Source organism: Canis lupus, chromosome 21 (genome assembly GCF_011100685.1).
Source record: "Canis lupus familiaris isolate Mischka breed German Shepherd chromosome 21, alternate assembly UU_Cfam_GSD_1.0, whole genome shotgun sequence".
NCBI classification, from domain to species: domain Eukaryota; kingdom Metazoa; phylum Chordata; class Mammalia; order Carnivora; family Canidae; genus Canis; species Canis lupus.
Window position 1 is genome coordinate 5,411,281 of NC_049242.1, and position 21,294 is coordinate 5,432,574.

At 36.3% G+C, this 21,294-nt stretch overlaps 1 protein-coding gene across 5 annotated transcripts in view; it reads right to left on the reverse strand.

Annotated features, from left to right (window-relative positions):
* The window catches only part of CEP57 (centrosomal protein 57), a 65,100-nt gene that overhangs the window by 36,704 nt on the left and 7,102 nt on the right, over nucleotides 1-21,294 (reverse strand). For all 5 annotated transcript variants that reach the window (XR_005375411.1, XM_038568238.1, XM_038568239.1 and 2 more), the window contains exons 2-6: nucleotides 15,408-15,564; nucleotides 6,010-6,189; nucleotides 5,503-5,624; nucleotides 3,940-4,056; nucleotides 3,251-3,328 (exon numbers count right to left, since the gene is read on the reverse strand). Coding sequence is in view for 4 of the 5 variants with exons in the window: in XM_038568238.1 (XP_038424166.1) it covers nucleotides 3,251-3,328; nucleotides 3,940-4,056; nucleotides 5,503-5,624; nucleotides 6,010-6,189; nucleotides 15,408-15,564 (654 nt within the window). In the remaining variant the exon portion in view is untranslated. The remainder of the gene's footprint in view (nucleotides 1-3,250; nucleotides 3,329-3,939; nucleotides 4,057-5,502; nucleotides 5,625-6,009; nucleotides 6,190-15,407; nucleotides 15,565-21,294) is intronic.

A 21,294-nucleotide genomic window follows, 5' to 3' on the forward strand; every position in this document is an offset into this window, starting at 1 on the left:
ATGCCCCTTTTCTCCAGAAGTTTAGTAAAACTACATTAGTTTTAAAATAGTTCCCTATGCACATAGTAGAAATTCCAAAGCCAATTACTAGGGATTTCAAACAAGGACTGGTACCTTCCCTAAATCAATGTTCAGATTTCCCTTTTTTTTTTTTAAGATTTTAAATAAAATCTTTATTCACAACACACACACACACACACACACACAGGCAGAGACACAGGCAGCGGGAGAAACAGGCTCCATGCAGGAAGCCTGACGTGGGACTCGATCCCGGGTCTCCAGGATCAAACCCTGGGCTGAAGGCGGCGCTAAACCACTGAGCCACCCGGGCTGCCTAATGTTCAGATTTCCTAAAAGAAAAAACATTTACACCTGTGGATTTGTCTACAATAGTGGTTTTGAAACCAGCCTGTGTATCAAAATCATTTGGAGTTCATGAGGAATATTCAGATTGTCATGATCTTCTCATTGTTAATGTTCCCCAGGAAATTATGATGGAGTTCGGAACCAATGGACTAAATAAATACCGAGAATACTAACATTTCCCACAATGACTGCATTCTTGAAGCACAGAAATCTATTCAGAGACAAAAGAATGGAGGGATGTGGGCAGCCCGGGTGGCTCAGTGGTTTAGCACCGCGCCGCCTTCAGCCCAGGGTTTGATCCTGGAGACCCGGGATCGAGTCCCACGTTAGGCTTCCTGCATGGAGCCTGCTTCTCCCTCTACCTGTGTCTCTTCCTCTCTCTCTCTCTCTCTCTCATGAATAAATAAATAAAAATAAATGGAAGGAGCCTCGGTGCCCATCGAAAGATGAATGGATAAAGAAGATGTGGTATACGTATACAATGGAATATTCCTCAGCCATTAGAAACAACAAATACCCACCATTTGCTTCAACATGAATGGAACTGGAGGGTATTATGCCGAGTGAAATAAGTCAACTGGACAAGGACAAACATTATACGGTCTCATTCATTTGGGGAATATAAAAAATAGTGAAAGAGAATAAAGGGGAAAGGAGAGAAAATGAGTGGAAAATATCAGTGAGGGTGACAGCACATGAGAGACTCCTCTAACTCTGGGAAATGAACAAGGGGTAGTGGAAAGGGAGGTGGGTAGGGGGTTGAGGTGACTTGGTGATGGGCACTGAGGGGGGCACTTGACGGGATGAGCATTGGGTGTTATGCTATATGTTAGCAAACAGAACTCCAATAAAAAATATACAAAACAAAAAGAAAAAAAATCTTAAAAAAAAAAAAAAAAAGAATGGAGGGATGTCTCCCCTCAGGAGCACCTATATTCCCACACATCTAATAATGCTTTATATACAGTAAACTGGACAGGATTCATTGAACATAAAATTACTACCCTGGAAAAAAAAACACTACTCTGGAAAACCTATGAGGCCAATGAGTTTGAATAGCATAAAAAGAACAATTTCTTTTTAAATGTTTTAACTTCCAGTTTATTTAGTTCTTCCTGGTTGTGGTTACGTATTTGTGTGGCAGAGTTTTAACTATTCTAAAGTACTTTCATTGTCTTTTCTCCTGTTTGATCTCTCCAACACTAGGAAGATATAAAACGAAGATCACTTCATCAATGGTAATCCAAGCTCTGAATGGTTAAATATCTTGCCCCAGACTATACAAGTTAAGGTTAGCTTGACTTGGGGGCACCTGGGTGGCTCACTCAGTTAAGTGTCTAGCTTCAGCTCAGAGCATGATCTTGGGGTCCTGGGACCAAGCCCCGTGTCAGGCTCCCTATTAGTCAGTGGGGAGTCTGCTTCTTTCTCCCTTTCCCTCTGCCCCTCCTTCACACACCCCCATCCCCCGGGCTCACGTGCAGATTCTCTCAAATAAATAAATTCTTAGGGGGGAAAAAAAAAGTCAGCTTGACTTGGAACCATGTTCGGTCTCCGTTGTCATTCCACTATAATGGTGTTCAACTATCAGAACTCAAAACCTTTTACTGTATTACCAGTAGTAACTATTTGGTCCCTTCTTTATACCTGCTAAGTGAAAAAGAAAGCACAAATACTGTAAATTAAATTCATAAGATAATGAACTTGCTTTATTTTTATTTCACATACAACAGAACTCACCACCACAATGTATATAAAGCACAATCCACGAGTTTGCATGTTACAACTGAGGAAATGGAGACACAGTAAAGAGGGCTACCCTAAAGTGGAATGGGCAGAGAAACCACGTAATTTCAAGATTTACTGGTGATCAAAAATAAAGCCACATGACTACATAACTCAGCACACTAAAAGCAAAACAAAACAAAACAAAACCCACAAACTGATCAGAAGGTAAATATTTGAGAAAGAAATACACTGGGTTTAATATAGAAAGAGAACAAGTTAAACCAATGAGTTGTGGAAGTGATAACAGGATGTTTATGGTCCTGCAAGCCTATGTACAAACTGAGCTCGGGGCACTGCTGGCATCTGGCTGCAGCCTGAACTGCACAGCCTCCGTTCCTAACTGGTTTAGAGTTAAGTCTTGCTTCTTGTGTTAACAGGGTAAAAAAAAGATACAAACAAATGTAAAACTTAAAGACTTTGGAAGTGGGAGGGCAATATATAAGAGGTATCTAAAGAAATAAGCTCTTAAGAGAGTCTTCAGTTACAAACAAGGTGCTTATCTGTATGACTTACTGGGAACAAAACTATTAGTGTATCTTTTAGAAACCCAGTTCTGGGTGGTATATATAAACGCCATGTTTCTGTGAATTCACACCGCCTCATCTATTCTGGCTGATAGCCAATAAATCAAAGACTAGGAGCAAACAGACCTCGCTTCCCTCATATGGTAGCTCTTGTGGGTTAGTATGGGTCACTAGCTACTGGGCCAGCCCATTACTTCAATTTCTGTCCTGGTGTTTTGAAGCCACCAAGGAAAAGGAAAATGTGTGAGAAAACTACACGATGGCTTTCAAACATTTCCAGTAGCAACTCCTGTGAGACATTTTACATGATTATTATCTTATGTATACTATCTTTTATGTTTTTAATTGATTTTTTTAAATGCTGATTGAAACCCCATAATTTGGACAACTCTAAAAAATTGCTCAACTTTTACTCTCTCCCTTTAAAAATAAAGGTTTATAATTTTCCATATTCATCTATTTCTGACAATTTATATGTTGGACTTTTCCAAAATATAATCTAAGAAGCCCACAATCAATCTTTTGCTTATGAAGAATGAAATGTGAGGAGCCAACCTGCTGACACTGCAACTCACCTGGGCTGCCTTAACTTGCATACGTTTCCTTTCCTGTTGTTCTTCCCGGAGTTTTGCTTCCAACTCTTGCATTTTTTTCTAGTGATAAAAATATTAAAAGTGGTTAGTGAAAAGACTTTGTGTCATCATGTAAAATTATAATACAGAAACACAGTAATGTGCTATACAATTTTAGCATGGTAAACATATGCCTGTTCACTCTAGTAATGACACTGTGCTGGCCAGTAACCATGACACTCTCCTTTGTGATTCATTATCAGTCATCTGTGAATCAGCTGAACAGAATTATGGGTAAAATCTATGGCCAAAGAACACAGTTCTATATGAAGCCATATAGGCTACATGGAAGCTAAATTTGGAACTTAATCTCAGCGGTATTAAATACTTCCCAAGTATTTAAAACTATGAAATGAAATGAAAACTAAAAAGAACAATTTAAGCCAAGTAATACAAGCCTTAAAGATGCTCAATACCATTTAAGCCTCCAACATTTTCAAAAAAGAACTACTTCCTTATGTACATCAAGATTATAAAATGTGAACACTCCCTCCAAATTTACATTTTTTCTTTAAAAAATACATTCCTTTGCTACAAGATCACTGTTCGTCGAATATACAGTATTATAAAGTGATCAATTTTATAAAAGAACCAGTATTATGCACTGATGAGTAAAAGACACATTTACTGACTTCTGCCAGGGCCTGCATTGTGGTAAGTTTGTTATACTCCTGTTCAAGAAGATCCAGCTTTTCCAGCTGGCTCTGCACATGTGTTTGATCATGTTGTCGTTCTCTTTCAAGGGAAACCTAGGGAACAGTATTAAACATAGCATGATAATGTGACAAAACAAAAAACAACTGACACTGGGCATATGCTATATACTATATTTGGCCTTTCATAGAACCACTTAGGTACTATAGAGAAATTCTAGGATAACAATATTAAGATGATACCACAGGGAGAAACAAAAAAATACAAGTGGAATCCTGTTCTTACCATATATTTTATAACATTTGGTTGCATATACTGAGGCTTCCATTACACTCTGGGATAGCAGGGGTTTATTAGATATATATGGACTATTATTTTCAATGAGTCTGGTTCTCTTACACAGTTAATATCTAAATTAAGGCAATATTCATGGGTTTTGTATCTATCATTTATACTCCCTCTGAATTCTATGCAAAAAACCTGTAATTTTTTTTTTGAAGTTTAATGTCAAGGCTTTGAAAACACTGCCACCTGACAGTCACAGGGTGAACCATTAAACTAGGCTAAATTGAGATCTATTGGTAAAAAGGCAAAACACCAAGTACCTGAATTTATAAACTAAATATATCTTCATCTACAAGATTATGGCAGTTATGTGTCATACTAACAGAAAATCTGAATAAGACAAAATATAGTAATTTTCCCAGGAATTTGTGTCAACTACGAAATCCCTCCAAACCACTTTAGTGGACAGTTACTGCCCTTAAAAATAAATCATTTTATTTCCAGTATTGGAACCATTCTTAAATACCAAATTTATACTAATGAAAGTTATTAATTCAAAGACATTATATATGCATAATAGATATATCAATCAAAACATTTATTTATTTTTTAAAAAGTATTTTATTTATTCATGAGAGACAGAGAGAGACAGAGACAGAGACACAGGTAGAGGGAGAAGCAGGCTCCATGCAGGGATCCCGATGCGGAACTCGATCCCAGATTCTCCAGGATCATGCCCTGGACTGAAGGCGGTGCTAAACCGCTGAGCCACTGGGGCTGCCTTAATCAAAACATTTTAATCTTCTCTTACAGATGCTTTCTAACCTAAGAACTGGAATATCCCAATGAAAAGAATTACTGTATTACTGTATATAGTGTTTTACCATTTCCAATCATGTGGCAGATTGAACTATCCTCTTCCCCTCCTTATAAATGATTCCAAGTAATTTCCATCTTGGGCTGTTAAATTGTTCAAAAGCCAGAAGCTATAAAAGCTGTATAGAGAAGATATGGCAGGGAGTATGAGGGTCATCCAAAAAGGAAACCTCTTTATAGCTATGCTAAAAAAACAAATTACATTTTTCCTCAAAAGCTTACAGTAGTTGTTTCTCAAGATGAATCACTATTAGTGATTAGGATAAAAGGGAAAATGATTATTATAATAGAACCATTAGTCTTCACTGAGAAAAAAGATCTTTAGATCAGTCTAATTTTCATAACTAACTGTTCTTGAAAACGAATCTGTGGCACCATACCTGTTTTTCTAACACAGACGTTCTTTCCATTTCTGCGTGCTTTATCATATTGCGCATGTATTCCAACTGTTTTTCTAAAAGATTACATTTATTTTCTGCAGCTAACAACTGAGATGTCAGTTCTAAAGAGAATATGTAAGAAAAGCAGAAATTAGCTCACGCACAGAACAGCTGTAACAAGCTATTTAATGGGAATTAACTCTACTGTAAATACAACACTTTCCAGTAGCTCTAGAAGCCTATTCAGATGACCTAAGTCATTTTCTCTCTAGATGCTAGTCCAATCTGTCTTGAATTTAGTCAGTAAATATAATACAGGACCATCAGCACTTGTTCTTCAAAACGCACTTGAGTATAAAACCCAATTCCAGAGTGCCCAAAGGCACTGACTACTAGAAAACACTAATGTCAAATTGCTTTTAGAATAATCGTACAATACTTATTTTGTGTATTTCATTTTGTATTTTGTGTATTTGTAGGTTTCACCTCCTTCATAATTAAACGAACCTTGATTGTGCTTTGACTCCTCATTCTTTGAATTCTCTCTTTCTTGTATCTGTTCATCCAATACTTTCTTATATTCAATTGTTTCTCTAGACAAGGTTTTCACACTTTCTTCTGCCTGAATCCTTTCAAGTTCTAAGCGTCGAATCTTATCTTGAAGATTCTTCAGAGCAGAAAATATGGCTGCCAAATCCAAACATGAATAATGTAATTACATAACTACTACTCACCAAACATGAATAATGTAACTACATGGAGAAAGTTCAATTAAAAAAAAAAAACTCATCTAAATAAAAAATAAAATATGGGTGGGCTCAGGGGAGAATCATTCTTTGGGAAAAATGAAATGTTAATTACTGCCATATAATTGTTTTAAAAAAAATCGATTTAGAGACATCTTCTGAGTCTCTGATACACTCTAGGTACTTAAAAAAAACAAATTATAATGGTAAAACATTTTAAAGATTTCATAAAATGGTAAAAATATTTAACTAATCATACAAAATTCATAATTGTCCAAAAGTACATCAACCATCAATCTCTTGTTTCAATAATAAGATCGCATGCAGAATCCAATTGTAGAGTTAAAGATAAGCACAAAAAAGGACTATTTTTTATAATCTCAATTTTTCATTATATAGGAAAAAAATTTTTTTAAAGATTTATTTTTTTGACAGAGAGAACTTGTAGTGGGGAGAGGCAGAGAGAGAGAGAGAGAGAGTAAACTCTCTGATGAGCAGGAAGCTGGACTGGGGCTTCATTCCAGGACTGGGACCCTGAACTGAGCCAAAGACATGCTTAACCAACTGGGTCACCCGGGCATCCTTATATAGGAAAAATTCTAATCATTCTTTAAATTGCCCTCCCCTCCCACAAAGTTTCTAATTATAAAAGTAATACACAGTCACAACAAAAAGAACTTATACTTCTACTACCAAGAGATAATGACTATCATTTTTGGTTATTCTTTTAATCAATCTTTTTTGATATGCATAAAATAAATTGAGATGAAAATTTATCTAAGTTTTCTTTTTTACTTTAGCCCTATGAAACTGTGAGTACTCCCTGATACAATCAGATAATCTTAGATTGTCTGCTCATAACCAATAATTAAAAATTAAATAACTGGGATCCCTGGGTGGCGCAGCGGTTTGGCGCCTGCCTTTGGCCCAGGGCGCGATCCTGGAGACCCGGGATCGAATCCCACATCGGGCTCCCTGCATGGAGCCCGCTTCTCCCTCTGCCTATGTCTCTGCCTCTCTCTCTCTCTCTCTGTGACTATCATGAATAAATAAATAAAATCTTTAAAAAAATAAATAAATAAATAAAATAAAAAAATAAAAATTAAATAATTAAGTTGCTGGGTCCAAAAATATCCATATTTGAAAGGCTCCTGAAACAAAGTACCTTCATAAAGGGTTGTATCAATTTATACTTTCACAAGATGTATTTTTGGCAATATATAATCACTATTAATTACAGCATTTCTGTTATTTTGATTAAGAAACAAAAGCTACTTCTGGTTATTTCATTTTGCATTTCTATGAAAAAGTTTATGTATGTAATACATGTATAAGTATATGCCAATTTTCTTTTGAATTCCTTAAAAGACTCCCCCATCACTTCATTATTTGGTCTTTAATTCTAAGTTTAGATGTTGCAAGTTTTGGTATAAGATATTCTGATTTTTTTCATATCGTTGTAACAATCTTTCAAATCAAGTTCTTTATACAGGTAGAATGTTCTTCTGTAACTTTAAGATATATAAACTTTACATTTTCTTTTATTATACTTGAAGTTTCATAGATTTTTACATTTAATCAAATGAAACAAAAGATACTTTTGTATTGAAGGAAGAACTTCAAATGGCAACTGTATCATATACCAAATTTGCACAGGTATAATTATTACTTACACAACACATAACTAGTACATAGTTTCTTTTTCTTTCTTCCTTTCCTTTTCCTTCCTTCCTTCCTTTTCTTTCTCTTCTTTCTTTTTTCCTTCCTTTCTTATTTATTTATTTATTCATGAGAGACAGAGAGAGGGGCAGAAACGTAGGCAGAGGGAGAAGCAGGCTCTATGCAGGCAGCCCAAAGTGGGACTTGATCCCAGGGCTCCAGGATCATACCTTGAGCTGAAGGCAGATGCTTAACCGCTGAGCCACCCAGGTGTCCCAGCTACTGCATAGTTTCAAACACACATACCCGAAACCGGTTTCAGGACTTTTATTCTGATTTCATTATTATTATTCCAGTGTTGTTTAACTATTAAAACCTTATAAACATCAATACTGCCAGTCTCCTACATTATATAAATCTTTAAAACATTCCAAATTTCTTTTATTAAAGATTTTATTTAACCATACAACTGCCATCTTTTAAAAATCGAGGCTTCTTACTCAAAGCAAAGCACACTTTTCCATTTATTAATCTAATTCATTCATTCACATTTCATTCATTCATTCTTGTGCCTAGAATGTTAGAGGCCCCAGTCAGGAGACTGATACATTTTATAATATAGTTGGCTTATTCTTTCTATTATGCAAGGAGACTAGTGTAATTAGAAAAAGCACAAGACATGAAACACATACAACGTAGAAACCTGAAAAATCAACTGAAAAGACTATGAGAAGAAGAATAAAGTCCAGATTTAAGATTAGTATTTAAAGGAACAATTCTCTGTAAAACCTGGAATAATTAGATAACAAATGTAATAAGAAAAGAGAAAATAAGTGCCTTTTAATATCAATTCAGGTTTTTTTGTTTTTGTTTCTAAAAATTTATTCATTCCAGAGGGAGAGACAGAATGCAGTGGGGAGGAGCAGAGACAGAAGGAGAAAGAAACTCAAGCTGACTTCCACTCTGAGCACAAAGCCTGACAAGGGGCTTGATTGATCCTACCACCATGAGATCATGACCTGAGCCAAAACCAAGACTTGGACACCTAACCAGCTGTGCCACCCAGCCACTCCAACAATTTAGGTTTTTTCTAAACCTCTTCTGAACTACTAAAACTTTGTAATACTAAACATTTCTTGAATTCCTTCATTAGATTATATGTAATAGTGTATGATTTTGCTAGTCCTTTCATTTCTGCATTTACAGTTACTAGAACAATTGGCTAGAACACAACGTTTTTGTTCTGTATATCAGCAACAGTAATATCACAAGGATGTGCTGGGTTAACAAAAAGACCCAGTATGGGGTATATGCTTTCCTTCTCTACATTCTGGAATGGCTTATAGATCACCAAAATTATTTAAACATGTCTCAACAAACACACAAAAAATAGAAAGATATACCATGCTCATGGATTGAAAGAAATATTAAAATGTTAAAATTGCCAAAAGCAATCTACAGATTCAATATAATTTTCATCAAAATACCAACTAGTATTATTTCACAGAACCAGAACAAAAAATCCTGAAATTTATATGGCACCACAAAAGACCCTAAATAGCCAAAGCCATCTTGAGAAAGCTAAATAAAAGCTGGAGGTATCATAATCCCAGATTTCGAGATATACAACAGAGCTATAGTAATCAAAACAGTAACAGTACTGGCACAAAAATAAACACACAGATCCATGCAACAGGATGGAGAGCCCAGAAATAAACTTGTATGATCAATTAATCTGTGACAAAGGGGGAAAGAACATACACTGGGGAAAAGACAGACTCTTCAATAACTGGTATTAGGAAAACTGGACAGCTATATGCAAAAGAATGAAACTGGACCACTTTCTTATACCATACACAAAAATAAACTCAAAATGTAGACCTGAAACTATAAAACTTCTAAAAGAAAATATAAGCAATAATCTCTTAGACACTGACCTTAGCAATATTTTTATAGATCTATCTCCTTATATCAGGGAAACAAAAGCAAAAATAAACTATTGGGATATCAAACTAAAAAGCTTTTACACAGCAAAGGAAGCCATCAACAAAACAAAAAGGCAATCTACTGAACGGGAAAAGATACTTGCAAATCACGTATCTGATAAGGGGTTAATGTCTAAAATAGACAACTCCGAAAACTTAACACCAAAAACACCCCACAAATAATCTAATTAAAATGAGCAGAAGACCTGAATGATATTTTTCCAAAGATGACATACAGATGGCCAATAGACACATGAACAGTCAACATCACTGATGAGTAGTTCAACATCACCAATCATCAGGGAAATGCAAGTCAAAACCACTATGAGATATCACTTCACACTAGTCAAAACAGCTAGTATCAAAAAGACAAGAAATGACAAGCGTTGACAAGAATGTGAAAAGGGATCCCTCATGCACTGTTGACAAGAATATAAACTGGGGAAGCCACTGGGGAAACATTATGGAGGTTCCTCAAAAAAATAAAAATAGAAATACCATATGATCCAGCAATTCCACTGCTGAGTACCCAAAGAAAACACACTAAAATTTGAAAAGCTATGTATGCACTCCAATGTTTATTGAAGCATTATTTATAATAACCAAGATATGGAAGCAAATCTAAGCATCCATCCATAGATGAATAAAGAAGATATGGTACATATAACAGAGTATTACATCTTCCACACATATGTACGTAATAGAATATTACTCAGTCATAAAAAAGAATGAAATCTTGCCATACATAACAACATGGGTGTACTTAAAGGGTTTTATGCTAAATGAAATAAGCCAGAGAAAGACAAATACCGTATGATTTCACTTGTATGTGGAATGAAAACAAAAAAATCCCCTAACAAACAAAACAGAAACAGATTCATAAATACAGAGAACTGGTGGTTGCCAGAAAGGAGGATAGTGGGTGAGGGGCAAAATAGGTGAAGGGGATTAAGAGGTACAAACTCTAGTTATCCTAAGTCACAGCAATGAAAAGTACAGCAAAGGCATCATAGCCAATACTGCAATAATGTATGGTAAGTACAGTAAACTATACTTATTGTGATGAGAAGAGTATAATATATAGAATTGTCAAATCACTATGTTGTACACTTGAAACGAATGTCAACACTGTATTGTCAATTATCCTTCAATTAAAAATAACTTCTTACAAAAAACTTTATACAGCAGGCCTGAACTTTAGCTACCCTCTGTAAACTAGGCTCTTGGAATGCTTCCCATGTTACTAATTATAAGGTTTTGTATGCCTATGGCACTAAATCCTGCTGCACAAGTCTCCCTTGATTGTGTAAACAATGTGCTTCATGGTGAGTATCAGGACTGATTGTGTAGGTGCAAAGTGTCTGTTGAGCAGCCACCCCAACAATTCAGGTTTTTTCTAAACATCTTCTGAACTACTAAAACTCTGTAATACTAAACATTTCTTGAATTCCTTCATTAGATAAATAAAAGCAATAGTGTCTGAGCCTTAAGTGGGCTTTCCTGGGCAGAAGTACCACACATATCATGCAATTTATTGCTGGAGAAGTGGTGTTTTTCTGCGTGACCTCCAAGCAGGAAAAATTTGAAAGCCTGCATCTTGGTTTCTCTTGTTTCTACTGTAATAAGCCACAACCATAATTACAGTCACTTCTGAAACTTGTGAGTCCTCTGAGTTAATCTCCCACCCTACAGGTGGTCTTGAGGTCCTAGAATATGAAAATATCAATGATGCTTTCAGATTCCATGATGCAACTCAATTTTAAGAAACTACCATTTGCAAAGTTTTGGTGTAATATCAAATAAAAATATCCACAAATTGTTGGAAAGGCTATTAAAGTATTAGTTCTTTTCCACCTACATACCTGTGTAAGGCCAGACTTTTTTCACATACTTCAATCCAAACAACTTATTAACACAAACGGAATGCAAAAATAGATGAGAATCAAATGGTCTTCTCTTAAGCCAGAAATAAGAGATTTAAAAAGTATAAAACAAAACACTGTCACTCTTTAGTAGTCTATTTTCTAAATTTGGAAAATAGTTATTCTTCATTAACATATTTATGTAAACAAGTAATGGGTTAATTAGGGTTTTCTGGATTAAAAAACTGGATAACCAGTGTTTTAAAAGAATGGATGGGCAGGAAATTGTTATCAATACCTGATACAACAGTTACAACTTGACTTCTGTCACTGGTCAATAATGCTGAGCTTTTTGCAACATGTGGGACACAAATTTGTAATAGGTCAAGATGTTTACTCTCTCAGCAATTAGAGGGGGACATGAGTGGCTGGGCACAGGGAAAGATCCCAAACTAGTTACCATCAGCCCCATAGTTTATCTCCATGTGCTGGACATGTGTTACCATTTTATTTTTCACATACATGGACTAGGAGAAGTGAAAGGGGAAAGCACTGGGCTAGCAGAATTGCCTCATCGTTATCTTGCTTCAAAGGTTCAAGCCATTTTCAAGCCATTCTGTACACTGCTCTCATTTGAAATGTATTTGAAATGTATTAAACAATATGAACAATGGGTTAAACTTTTTTGGATTGACATTAATTACCATTTTTTAAAAGGGCTCCAAGGGGGAAGGAAAAGAAGAGGTCCCAAGGAAAACAGATTTTTTTGAAGGCAGTAATAACTTCCAATTTCTTGCTCATCTCTTTTCTAAAACTCAAATGAATATGAAAATGAGAATTACAAGAAATATAGTTTAATTATCTTTTTCCACAGCACTAATTCAAATTATATTTTCAAAGTGATTATCAGATAGAAAAGTGAAATGGTAATTTAGCAAATGAAAATATATTAAACTAGAACGATAGAATAAGTCTCTTTTCCCGTACGGTATTAGTGCAAAAAAAGCAATCATTACATATAAAGAAGAAAAGTTTATCATACAGAGTATCTACTCAAAGTAAGACTTCACTCATTCAAACAGAAGTCTGTTTTTTTTTTTTTTTTTTTTTTTACAAATATCTATATTCAATACTCAACTTATTAACTAGAAACTTGGTCTTAGAGAATATGGTATCTGAAAGATGGTGATGATAAAGAAAATGCTAACTTAAAGGCATTTTCTTATTCATTAAAATGAATGATAAAATCCTACTCATCTGAACACAGCACCTAAAGACTTCGGCAATTTATAAAAATTAAAGTTGTATAACTGCAAATATATGGTAAAAAATCAAAAAATAAATAACTGAAGCACACACAGGGGATAAAAATCAATTAAAACTTAGTAAAAATTTGTTTAAAAAATAAGCACACACACAAAAAATAGTCATGCAACATAGTTCTAGCAGGAATTTAAGGCCTAGAATTAGGTATCAATCCTTCCACTATAATATTATATCTAGTTCTGGGATCCCTGGGTGGCGCAGCGGTTTGGCGCCTGCCTTTGGCCCAGGGCGCAATCCTGGAGACCTAGGATCGAGTCCCGCATCGGGCTCCCGGTGCATGGAGCCTGCTTCTCCCTCTGCCTGTGTCTCTGCCTCTCTCTCTCTCTCTGTGACTATCATAAATTAAAAAAAAAAAAAAAATTATTATCTATTTCTGATCTTTACCTCTATCTAAAGAAACTTTAAAAAAAAGTTCAAAGAAAAGCAATTACTAAAGAATGAAAGAATAAGAAAAGTCAAATGGAGATTTATTCATAGAGCAAAATCAGCAAATTAACGTTTAGCCCAGTATGTCAGCAATAATGAGAAATTCTGCGTGCGTGTCAATAACGGTTTAAAGAACATGAGAGAAAAGAGGGAAAAAAGATGAAGAGAAAAATAAACAAGAGAAAAAATAAAGTGTAAACAGTAAATTGGCATCTTTTATCCCTTTAGAGCATGGTGCTGTGAACTGTTTAAGCAATGCCTCAGGATATTATGATCCATTACACTTTTATAATATTTTTTGTATCAATCCAGTAATATCTACTTTCAGTATGGGATGGACAGATGAGGAAACCACTACCTGCTTGCCCCTGACATAAAAAAGTGAAGGCTATGGGGTATGAATAAAGGACAGAGTTAAGAAGAGACATCTGAGGAGAGCAGGAAGAGATATGTGTTGGGGAAGCTGGTAGAGAAGAAGACTTCTCAAAATAAATAATTTATAATGTGGACTTCAAAGAGTACAATTCTACAATAGAAAGATTTTGCTTAGAGGGCAAAGCATGAGAAAGACTTTAGGCCTGACATGGCTGACATGGCAGCCAGAATGGACACCCAAATACATGTAAGTTCTAATCGTTCAAACTCTGAATACCTGCTATATGTGGTGAAAAGGACTCTGAGAAAGGACCCTAAGCAGAAAGCTATGAAGCATGAGAGACACCTGATCCGCCATTCCTGAAGGGGGCCATAAAGAAAGCACAGGAATGAACACAGACAGCTCCTAGGAGGAAAGTGCCCTTGACTAGAAATTAGCAAGACAATGGAACCTCAGCTCTGTAACCACAAGTAACTAAATGTGGCCAAACATCTAATCTGAATGAACCAAGAAGGGGAAGATTCTTCCCCAGACTCTTCTAGTAAGGAACACAGTCAACACCTTGGTTTCTGCCTAACAGGACCCTAAACAGAAGCCCCTGCTAAGCCCATCAAGATTTCTAACCTACAGAAACTGTGATAACATGCTTGTGGCTAAAGTTGCTGAACTGTGGTAATCTGTTAAGGCAGCAAGAAAGAAAGCTAATATAGATGGCAAGTTCCGGAAACAAATATATTTATATATTTCAAAGTAGCCAGAGCAGAGGATGTGTGGGTAAGGAAGAACCAGAAGAGAAGCTAAAATGAAATTAGAGTCCAGGTAATACAAAATCTAGGACTTTGTTATGTAACCCATGGAGAAGTGCTAACATTTGTTTCAAGCAGGAGAGATGATGGCAGGAAAATTGTTTAAATGAGGATGGAAGGGAGACCGCAGGCTAAGCAATTATTTAGGAGTATCACAATCACCTTTGCAATAATTGAGAGTCTGAGCCAAAGCAATGAGAATGAAGAGACAGAACCAGTAAGTCTTTGGGATATTTCAGAGTAAAAAATTTTGGTTTTTAGTTTCTGGCTGATACTGTAGATGACAGAGCAGTCCTAGATTTCTCAAAGTATTTAGCGTTGGTGATTTGGTGAATGATACTATTTACCAATCAACGAATAAAAGAAAGGCACTGTATTTTGAGGAGGTTAACCTCCTCAAAAAAAAAAAAAAAAAAAAAAGTAGGAAGGAGAAATAGACACTCCTCCCTCCTCCCCCAACACTTTTTTTGAGAGAGAGAGAGAGAGAGAAAGAAATAGAGAATATGTGTGAGCAGGGGGTGGGGTGGGGGAGCGAGACAGGGAGCGAGACAGGGAGAATCACAAGCCTGAGATCATGACCTGAGCCGAAATCAAGAGTTGGAAGCTTAGCCGACTGAGCCACCCAGCTGCCACTCCTCTAATTTTAAAATATACAGAAGACACAAGAGTTTTAAAGCAGTAGGCAAACAAAAAATATCGATTTTGTTAGGCTCTATTACCTCTGCTGTTACTTTCCGGATAGGCAAATGTAGGCTTATTCGGGGAGCGCCGTAGATCACTATTAAGGAAAGGCTTATCAGGTGGATATACTACATATGGAGATGAGGAATGGCGAATGACACTTCCGTTAGACCTTGAGGGTTCGACTAAGATGTTCTGAAAAATAAAAATATAGAAATTACCTTTCAAAATTTTAAACTGCAAATAAGATGTAAATACACACACAGACATTTGTTCCTGAGAATTATACTGCTCATGTTCCACTGATAGAAACAACAGAAAAAAAAGAGCCCACTGGCCATACACAACAGAATTCAATCATTACTTTAAAATAAAAAAAAGTGTTTCTCATGTGTCTAAAGACAGTTATATGCAGACACTGTAAAAAAGGAAATAACGTTCAAACGACTTCAAGTGTTTCTCATGTGTCTAAAGACAGTTATATGCAGACACTGTAAAAAAGGAAATAACGTTCACACGACTTCAATAGAAATGCTGCACAGAAATACTTAAATGATACTCATAATAAATTTATTTTTCTTAAAAATATGTACTGAAAAAATACATTCAGAAAAATAAATATTGCCGTTTTACAGTATCTGAAGCTGCTACAAAATGAGTGAACTAATCTCTCTCCAATCAAGGAAATAATTCCTGAATATTTATCAAATATCCAAGACTGGGGTATACAGGAAAGAAAGGCATAGTTCTTGCTTCAAAAGATTTATACTTAGGAAGAAGAGGTAGGAGGGGTGCAATTAGAAAACATTAAAGCTTATCAAATACCCAAATATACAATTTTATTTGCACACAAACACCACTGTGTTATGAACGAGATTCTGTTCAACTAGAAATGATGTTCCACTTGATTTGGTTGGACGGGATGATAACTGTGGCATTTTGTTAGTTGTAGATGACTTCTTATTGGAAGAAAGACCTAGAGTGGGGAGTAATGGAGAAAATGAAAGCTAAGGTGGAAGATACAACTGCTGGCTGATCAAAATTCTCAGACATTTATTTTTCTTACTCAAATAACCACAACAAAATAAGTTCTTGACTCTTACCTTTGGAGAACTACACTATACAGCACCAGAATAACCTGTGTCCAGAAAAGTACAGAGGAACAAAGAGTATTTACAATAATGGTAAACAACCTCCTGGAATAAACAGAAACAATCAAGATAACCACACTGTACCTAAATCTTATTAAAAATCAAAGATGATTTCCATGTAAAACCATGCAATTTTGCAATTGATTTAAGAAAGCAAATACCAAACACACACTATGGCTATGAAACTAGAGGGTAAAGAGCTTGGAAAAGATAGGGTAAGTCTCAAAGCAGTCCTCAAGTTAAGGGATGTTAAGACAACAGTGAACAGTGTGTCTACATGCAACAGGACTAAGAGTTAGCAGTTCTCAAAATTTCTGGCAAGCTGACATCAGGTTTTAGAGGTGGCTAGAAACCAGGGTGTTTTCAAGTCTTAAATTATATTATACTGCAAAAGCTCTTACAAAGCACCATGAATCACTTAGCTTAATTCCAAAATGATTATTCACAGAGAACCTTAAATTCTAGTAGGTTGTGTGAAGACTGATCATTTAACAACTATCATTTAAAGTAACTGGTTAGGAAGTATTCCTTTTGATACATATATATGAACACAAAACACCTGCAGATTTACTTCAGATATAAATAAACCACTTCCATTAAATTCACTGCCTGCTAGCTCTTACGAAAGTTTTTCAAAATTAGTCCTGGGCGGCCCGGGTGGCTCAGCAGTTTGGCGCCGCCTTCGGCCCAGGGTGTTATCCTGGGAACCGGGGTCGAGTTCCACGTCGGGCTCCTGGCATGGAGCCTGCTTCTCCCTCTGCCGGTGTCTCTGCCCCTCTCTCTCTCATGAATAAATAAAATCTTTTAAAAAAAAATTGTCCTTTTTGAAACTTTTCTCCAAAAAGACTTTTGAAAGGCTAACAGGTACTTGAAAAGATGCTCAACATCCGTTAGTCATTAGGGAGATGCAAATTAAAACCACAATGAGGTCAATCTCTCATCTGTTGAGACTATACATCATCAAAAAGACAGGAGTTTACAAAAGCTGGCATGGATGCAGAGAAAAGGGAACCCTTGTGCCCTGTTTGTGGGATTGTAAAATTGGTATAGCCACTGTGGAAAACAGTACGGAGGCTCCTCAAAAAATTAAAAATAGGACTATGATATAATCCAGCAATTCTACTTTTGGGTATATATCCAAAAGAAATGAAAAGACTAAAGAGATATCTGCACCTCCATGCTCGTATCATAGCAGCAATACTTACAAGAGCCAAGACATGGAAGCAATGTCCACTGATGGATGAATGAAGAAGTTGTGGCGTATACAGTAGAGTATTATTCAGCCATAACCAAGAAAACCCTACCATTTGCAAAAGCATGGCTGGACCATGAAGGCATGCTAAGTGAAGTCAGACAGAGAAAGACAAACACTTTATGAACACACTTATCTATGGAGCCTAAAACAAAAAAACTCCAGGGAAAAAGAGATCGGACTTGTGGTTACCAGAGTTGAAAATGGGGCAAAAGGGGAACTGGAGGGAGATGGTCAAAAGGTATTAACTTCCATTGTAAGATAAATAAGTACTAAGAACGTCATGTACAACATGATGACTACAGCAAGCGCTGCTGTATGATATACAGGAGAGCTGAGAAGCAAGATACCCTAAAAGTTCTCATCACAAGAAAAAAAAAATTTCTTTGTATTCATATGAGAAGATGAATATTAGCTAAACCTACTGTGGTAATCAATGCACGACAGATGTAAATTAAACCATCATACTGTATGCCTTAAACTTGGACAGTGATGTATGTCAGTTATTCCTCAATAAAACTGGGGTGGGGGGAAGAGACGGTCTTTCAACAAAGTTTGTCACATATTCATCATCAAAGTATTGCTTAGGTTGGGTCAGCAGACAAATTACAAAAACTCTATGTAAAAATCCAAGTATGAGGAGATTATTTTTGAATAGCCATTCTAAATGTTTTCCATTTTCTAAGTCGTCCATTTCATTTTGAATACTTAGGTTTAAGCAATAAAAGTTACTTTTATCACAAATGTGGTGGGTCAGTGTCCTCATTTGCTATCAGCAGCTCAAAGCACAGAAAATACATAAATAAAAAGCAAAGGAAGATAAAATAAAGTGGCCTTGTAAAAATTATTTATTTTGAAATGAAATCAAGCCAAGAAACACAAAACTGGCAACTCTTAATTATTTATACACACACAAATGTACCTAATACAGATATTAAAGGATAAAATGTGGTATATACACACAATACTATTTAGCCTTAAAAAGGAGAGAAATCCCATTACATGCTACATAATGGATAAATCTTGAGGGCACTGTGATTCGTGAAATAAGCCAGTCAAAAAAAGACAAATACTTTATGATTCTTGTTACATAAGGTAGTCAAATTCATAGAAACAGAAAGTACAATGGTGGTTACCAGGGCAGGGGAGGTTGCAAAGCAGAGTTGTTCAATGGAGAGTTCCACGAGATGAAAAAGTCTGGAGATGTTTCACAACGGTATGATTATACCTAACATTACTGAACTGTACCCTTAAAAATGGTTAAGATGATAAAGGTAAACACGTAAGAATAATAATATAGCAAGAAATAAACAGTATGTGTTCTTAACAGCCAGGTCTTTCCAAGTGAGAAAAACAACTGGGGATAAGTTATAAACTTCAGGGATGAGAAAAGTAATATTTTTAACACTTAGAACCACAGAAACAATCTAGAGGGAGAATCTCCAGCAGACTCAGCGCTGAGTGCACAGCCTGACATGGGGCTCCATCTCAACACCTGAGATGATGACCCGAGCTGAAATCAATAGTTGGGAGCTCAACTGATTGAACCAACCAAGGTGCCTCCTTACCACGATTTTATGGCCCCACATATCTAACCTCAGGCTGTGATTTCATTCCCTCTCCTCTTTCTCCATTCCATCGGCCCCCTCATTGTTTCCCAGTGATAATGACCAATATTTGGATTTTGAAAATGCACAGTACACTCCACTTTCTTTTGCTAGGTTGATGTGCCTAGAAAGCTAGCTCCCTTTTCTCATGCCACTCAGTCATCTGCTCAAGTCTTGGCAGCAAGGCTCTCCTTGACTAGTACCTAAAGTAGCATCTTTCTGTCGCCTTTATTCTTGTGTAAAAATGCTTATCCCTACTTGATATATTTAGTATCCCTATGGTCTGTGGAATTAAAAAAAAAAAAAAAAAAAAAGGTAGTTCTTGGTCCTTGGTTTCTGACACAGAGATTCAAAAACCCTGGGAATTTCTTAAGTGATAGGCATCTTTGTTATGCTAATAATGGGACACCCCCACCCTCCTCATCTTCAGGATGAGAGCTGGTAGCCAGAAAAACCAACCAAGCGCTCAGTTAGAAATTTCAGTCCCACATCCTGACCTCAGGAGAAGGGAGGGGCTGGAGACTGAGTTCAATTACTAATGGCCAATGATTGAATAAATCATAAGTACATCATGAACCCTTCATAAAATCTCTTGAAAAATGAGGTTTCAAGAGCATCCTGAGTGCTTATGGAAGCTCCTTTACATTTTGCCCTAAATGTCCCTTCCATCTGGCTATTTCTGAATTGTATCCTTTATAAAAGAGCTGTAACTATAAGCATAGCTCACCTTCCTGAGTTTTGTGAGTTAATCCAGCAAATTAATAAAGGGTGAGGAGGAAGGGTGATGGGAACTCCTTAATTCGTAGTTGAGTGGGCAGAAGTACAAAAGCCTATTACCTTCAGGAAAACCTGGGACTTGAAGTGGAGACTGAAGTAGGGGCAGTCACGTGGGACCTAGCCCCTTAGCTTGTGGGGCCTACACTATCTCCAGCTAGGTAGGGGCAGAACTGAATTGACTGTAGGACACCCAGCTTGCACAGGAGAACCTATGTTGGAGAAACATAGTCATTCCCCCTAAAGTCACAATAAAAACACTCGATGGGACGCCCGGGTGGCTCAGTTGGTTAAGATCTGCCTTCAGCTCAGGTCAGGATCCCAGGGCCCTGGGAGGGAGCCCCTCCCCTGGGCTCCTGTTCAGTGGAGTGTCTGTTTTTCCCTCTCCTGCCGGTCCTTCTGCTTGTGCTCCCTCTTTCTGTTAAATAAACAAAATCTTAAAAAAAAAAAAAAAATAAATAAATAAATAAACAAAATCTTAAAAAAAAAAAACAAAAAACCTTGATAAAGATGTTTAATAAATCTGTTGAATGAATTATGTAATTCCTCTGCAAAACAAGAAACCTGCACATTGTTTTAAAACTGAATTATCCCAAAAAAAAAAAAAACTGAATTATCCCAAATTATCCTAAATTATAAAATAATTACAAACATTTATTTATAAAATATAAATTGCAAAATATAATTTCCTTTATAACAAACAACAAAAAAGAGCACAAATACCATAAAAAGACTGTGCAGAAAGGGTTAACATAGCAGACATGAGACTGCTATCCTTAGAAATGTCTGCCTACAAGGCTGGTTCTTGGCTAGTATCTAGGAACTTGAATTCTGGGAAGGTTCCAACTATTATCACCATGATGGTCAGCTGTTCTCAGGATCAGCCCCAGGCCCGGTGATTTGCTAGGACTGACAAGTCTCAGCATCTACTTATACTCATGGCTAAGAATTATTACAGCAAAAGATTACAAACCAAAATCAGTGAAAGGAAAAGACCCATGGTCATGAAGTCTGTAAGATACTAGGCACAAGCTTTCAAAATTCCTCTCTGGGTGCTTACAGGATGTGCTTACCTCCTCCAGCAACCAATAGTGACAACTTTTATGTTTTCTACTAAGGAAGCTCCTTAGACTCCGTCAAG